Source organism: Cariama cristata, unplaced genomic scaffold, assembly GCF_000690535.1.
Source record: "Cariama cristata isolate BGI_N322 unplaced genomic scaffold, ASM69053v1 scaffold20108, whole genome shotgun sequence".
In the NCBI taxonomy this organism is placed as follows: domain Eukaryota; kingdom Metazoa; phylum Chordata; class Aves; order Cariamiformes; family Cariamidae; genus Cariama; species Cariama cristata.
This window is the reverse complement of record NW_009633146.1, coordinates 12195-16435: the sequence shown is the minus strand read 5'-3', so window position 1 is coordinate 16435 and position 4241 is coordinate 12195. Positions and strand designations below refer to the sequence as shown.

The following is a 4241-nucleotide window of genomic DNA, read 5'->3' as shown; positions in this document are numbered from 1 at the left end:
GACAGGTTGGATGGGGCTGTGAGTAACCTGGTCTGGTGGGAGGTGTCCCTGCCCGTGGCAGGGGGTTGGAACTGGGTGGGCTGTAAGGTCCCTTCCAACCAAACCGCTCTGTGATTCTGTGATAGTGCTTCCATGAAGTTTGTGCTGTACAGTGCTTTGAACTGCAGTGTTGTCTGATGGTACTAGCGCTGTTCTCTTTGGTGGAGGCCTTCCTATTGCAGTCATGATGGTTCTGGATGGTCAACTGAAGTGAATAGAAAGTCGGGTTCAAGTTCGCCATCTCTTTTTCTTTGTGCAAGATGCCTCAGTGAACTCCTTGAGCTGCTTCTCTGAGTGTAAGAGCTGCAGAGTTAAGCCTGTGGTACACTCTGGGAATTATATGAGCTTTCTTTTTTATATGTATTTGTACTGTATGTGATGAATATTGAATTCTAGTTTCAGTTCCCGGTGTAGAGCCTGTTGTAAATCAATAGCAACTGTCTGGAGGCTGGGGGATCCTCCAGGGTGTGCGTTGCTCCTGCAGCGCTGGGGAATTCTCTGCGCTTCCCCTGCGATGCGCTGGTTACTGCCGGGGGGCTTCTGCTGGAAACCAGTGAATCGGGCTTCTCGAGCTTGGCATTGAAACTATAGGGGAACTAGTCTTTGAAACTAACTAACTAAAGAGGAATCAGTTTTTCTTAAACAAACAAAAAACAAACTCGTGAAAACAACTAAAACTTTTTTAAAAAAAACAAAAACAAAACAAAAAAACCCAAACCAAAACACCACCACCAAAACCCCCTTAGTTCCAAGGGCAATTTGTACACTAAGATTCTCTAGGAGCTGGCAGATTACATTCATTAAGTCAAAAAATTTTGCTGGAGGATGATAGTGTGAATTATTTAGGGCAAATGAATCTGCTTCGGAAACAATTTATTCTGGTAATAGACTTCAGAATTTTAGCAGGCTCAGAACTGGAGGAGCAATCCCCATTAGAGGAAGAAAATCCCTGCACTGGGGATAAATCTTCTTATAAGAACTTTATTTTTAGACTCCTTGTACTCTGGGAAGAGCGCCAAGCCAAAGTTATGAAAATCCTTGTATTCTGTGATTCTTTAATGCAGTGATTCTAAGTGCTGAAACTCTTGGAAGAGGAATATTATTTCGAGTTCAGATGTTACCTGTACCTCATTAGGAAAATACAATCAAACTATTTTAAGCTTGACTGCCTAAAGTTAAATATGTCAATACTTAGGCACCTTTGCAAAAGAAAAAAATAATGATCCTACCCAGGCTCTTCCCCTGCTCCCAGGAGAGGTTTGTCTTGTTGTACTTGAGTTGCAGGAGCTGCAGGTGTCTCTGACAGCCTGAATGTTCTTGTTGAGAGCCCCGAGTTTAAGGATGCAGTGGTGAAACAGCCTGACCTGCTAGCACTCGGGACAAACATGATGAAAACGAGATTTTGGGTTGATTGCAAATTACTGCAGGAGCTGGTTCTGTATCCATAGATCTCTTGCTCCTTTTCCACTCTCCATAGAGTGTGTTGGGCAAACTTACATTTCCAGGTGGTGGGGGTAGGACCAGAGGTAGCCTTCTTACGGTGAATCCCTGCTGCTTCAAATCGTTGTCAGAAATGGCTCAGAAGTGAAACCAGATGCTTTTCACATCCATTTACCAGGCCTGAACGTGTTGTTTTTGTATCCAGACGAGCGTAATGGGGATTTTATCCACTCGTGGAAGAGAGGGGGTTCCAAGGAAGGCTGCACAAGCAGCGCTGTGCGCAGGGTACCACAGAGCTGGGGCCGCTGCTTGGGCTGCTGAGCAAGAGACGGCACCTCTGCCACCACCTGCAAGGCAGAAGGATGCTCGTACACTGTCCTTGTGGGGCGTTCGGCGGCCTTGGTAACGCTGGGCTGCCAAATCTGAAAGAATGCAGAGCGCTGACGTGGTATTGCAGAGTAAGAAAAGTTCGGGCTTAAAGATCTGCCTCTAAGTGCGATGAAGTGCTGGATTCTGCAGGTCATGAAGTGCTTGAAAACCGTGTGTTAGTTGTGGGTGCTTGGTAACTTGCAGGATTACCCTTTTATTAGGAGAAGCCAATTAACGCTTTTAACAGCATTTCTGAAATCATGCTGGGTAGCCTTTTATCGGCTGTGTGTTTGGCACCTCTCCGGTGCCGTGAATGACTGATGTTTTCCATCAGCGGTTGGCTAGCACAGACGAGGGCTGGGAGCGTACAGCCTGAGGTTGCCCACCTCCTGTCTCCCTTCGACAGAACTTTCACTCCTGAAGCCGAGCTCTGCCTGCTCCCCTCAGTGCGATGGAGACAGCCGCTGCCGTGTTCCTCTGCCACAGCCCTGCGAACCAGCGGTCCGTGCACCTATTGAAAGCTCTAGCAGTGCTCCCAGATTGCATTTTAAAATAAGCTAATTCAAATTAGGCATCATAGCTACATCCCTCCCTCCCCCTTCTTTCTCTCAGTCTCCCGAAGTCTGGAGAAATAGGGAATGTGCAGAAAATACATTTTACACATAAGGTATTTTGAACCAGCACAAATTTTGGGATGAAAAAAAATAGCGTAACAGCCACCACCAAGTACTCGGTACAGAAAATTGTTTGAGTTTCAAGAATATTGTAATGTGAGATCACTGGATGATCTTTAAAGGTGTTAAAATATTTCTGAAAAGAGTAACAGGTAAGGTACTTTTCTGTGAAGACTGGAAAGTATTTGCTTGTTTGTTTTTATCAGTTTATTACAAATTCTCAGCAGGGAGACTTGTTTTTTCTTTATGTCTCTGCTCGCGGTGGTGGTGTCTTGTGGTTTTGGTGGTTTTGTTTGTTTGTTTATAAATATTCTCCTATGTTTTAGAATTCACCCAGAGAAAGTTGTCGATGGAGAAGTGTGCAGGACTGTAGGCAGAGCTACTGAAAAATATATGACATGTTGCGTTGAAATGGTTGGCACATATCCGTCACAGCGTATGCTGCCTCCAGCGTTTCCAGTGTCTCAGTGCAGCCTTTCTCATTCACTCCCCATTCAGAAGTATGCTCATTTATTCTGATTAATTTTTTTTTTTTGTTCTAGGGCATTTACATGTTAAAGGAAGTCAAGAGAAAATGTCCAAGTCATTAAAAAACTACATAACAATTAAGGTAATCTCTTTCTGTGGATTGCAGCAATGTGTATTTGTAATACGTAAATATTAATCACAGCCCTCTTTTGAGAAAACTTTGGAGGGTGTGCTTACACTGCAGCAAAAGACCTGAAGCGGTGTTTGTGTGGTGCTGGTGAACCTGTTATTGCAGATCTGGGTGTAGGAAACCCGCTCGGACTCGGGGTTTGCTTATAACGTGGATCTCTGAGCTGAGAGCGTTGGTAGGGGCAGCGTTTGTGCCCAATGCCAGACTTCTGCATTATAGGTTTACGGTTCGACTCGACGATGTCAAGGGTCTTTTCCAACCTCAGTGATTCTGTTTTATAGTGATGGGTTCTCATCTGTCTGCTCTTAATAGTGCATATGCTTTTGGGACTTAGAAAAAAACCAGATGTTTTTCCTTGTTCTGCTTTAAGTGAAATGGGACATAAATGTCACCATTTTGTCAGGAAGCTGTTGGGTGTCCTGCGACCGCACTATGCCAGCGATCTCTCGTATTCTCCTTTATTTTTATACGGTGACCTTGCTGATGCGCAGAGAGCTTTGTCTTTTGGTACCCACAAGCCACGTGAATATGTCCTGTTTCACTGTGTCCGAAAGTTTTTGGGGTAGCGCGGAGCAGGGTTCCTCTGCCAGGCATGGGCGATGCAGCTGTGCTTGGCACTCGGCTGGCTCCAGTGGTGGCTGACACCTATTGCTAGAAGTGGATAATTTCCTTCCTTTACACAAAGCCTGAGAAGTTGTTTTAGCACATATGTTCCCCTTTGCCCTCTCGGAAGACTTAATTAAAATCCCTTTAGAAAGGAGTTGAATATGAGCTGCTTTATTCTTAATTCTCCTGATGCTGTCTGGGTACAGCTAAGCCCTGTCTCCCCCAGGAAAATTACCCATTGCTCACGATTTTCAAAGAAGTTTCCCGAGTCTTGGCAGACGTGGACAGGACAGAGAAATGACCGTGAACGCAATGTGTGCAGTTAAAAGTAACGTGTAAAAACATTCCCCTCCACGTCTGCAGTGGGACTTCTTTGTGCTGAGAAAGGAAAAACTTCAGGCTCATCTTTCTTCCCCTGCAGGTCTCCGCTTTTAATTTCTGCCCTTAGACGTGGC

General features: G+C 45.0%; 1 protein-coding gene across 1 annotated transcript in view; it reads left to right on the top strand.

Moving 5' to 3' along the window:
* CARS2 (cysteinyl-tRNA synthetase 2, mitochondrial (putative)) overlaps positions 1-4241 on the top strand; it is a gene marked incomplete at both ends in the record, with an annotated part of 24093 nt that overhangs the window by 8974 nt on the left and 10878 nt on the right. The window contains one exon of the mRNA XM_009706656.1: positions 3065-3132. Coding sequence (XP_009704958.1) covers positions 3065-3132 — 68 coding nt within the window. The remainder of the gene's footprint in view (positions 1-3064; positions 3133-4241) is intronic.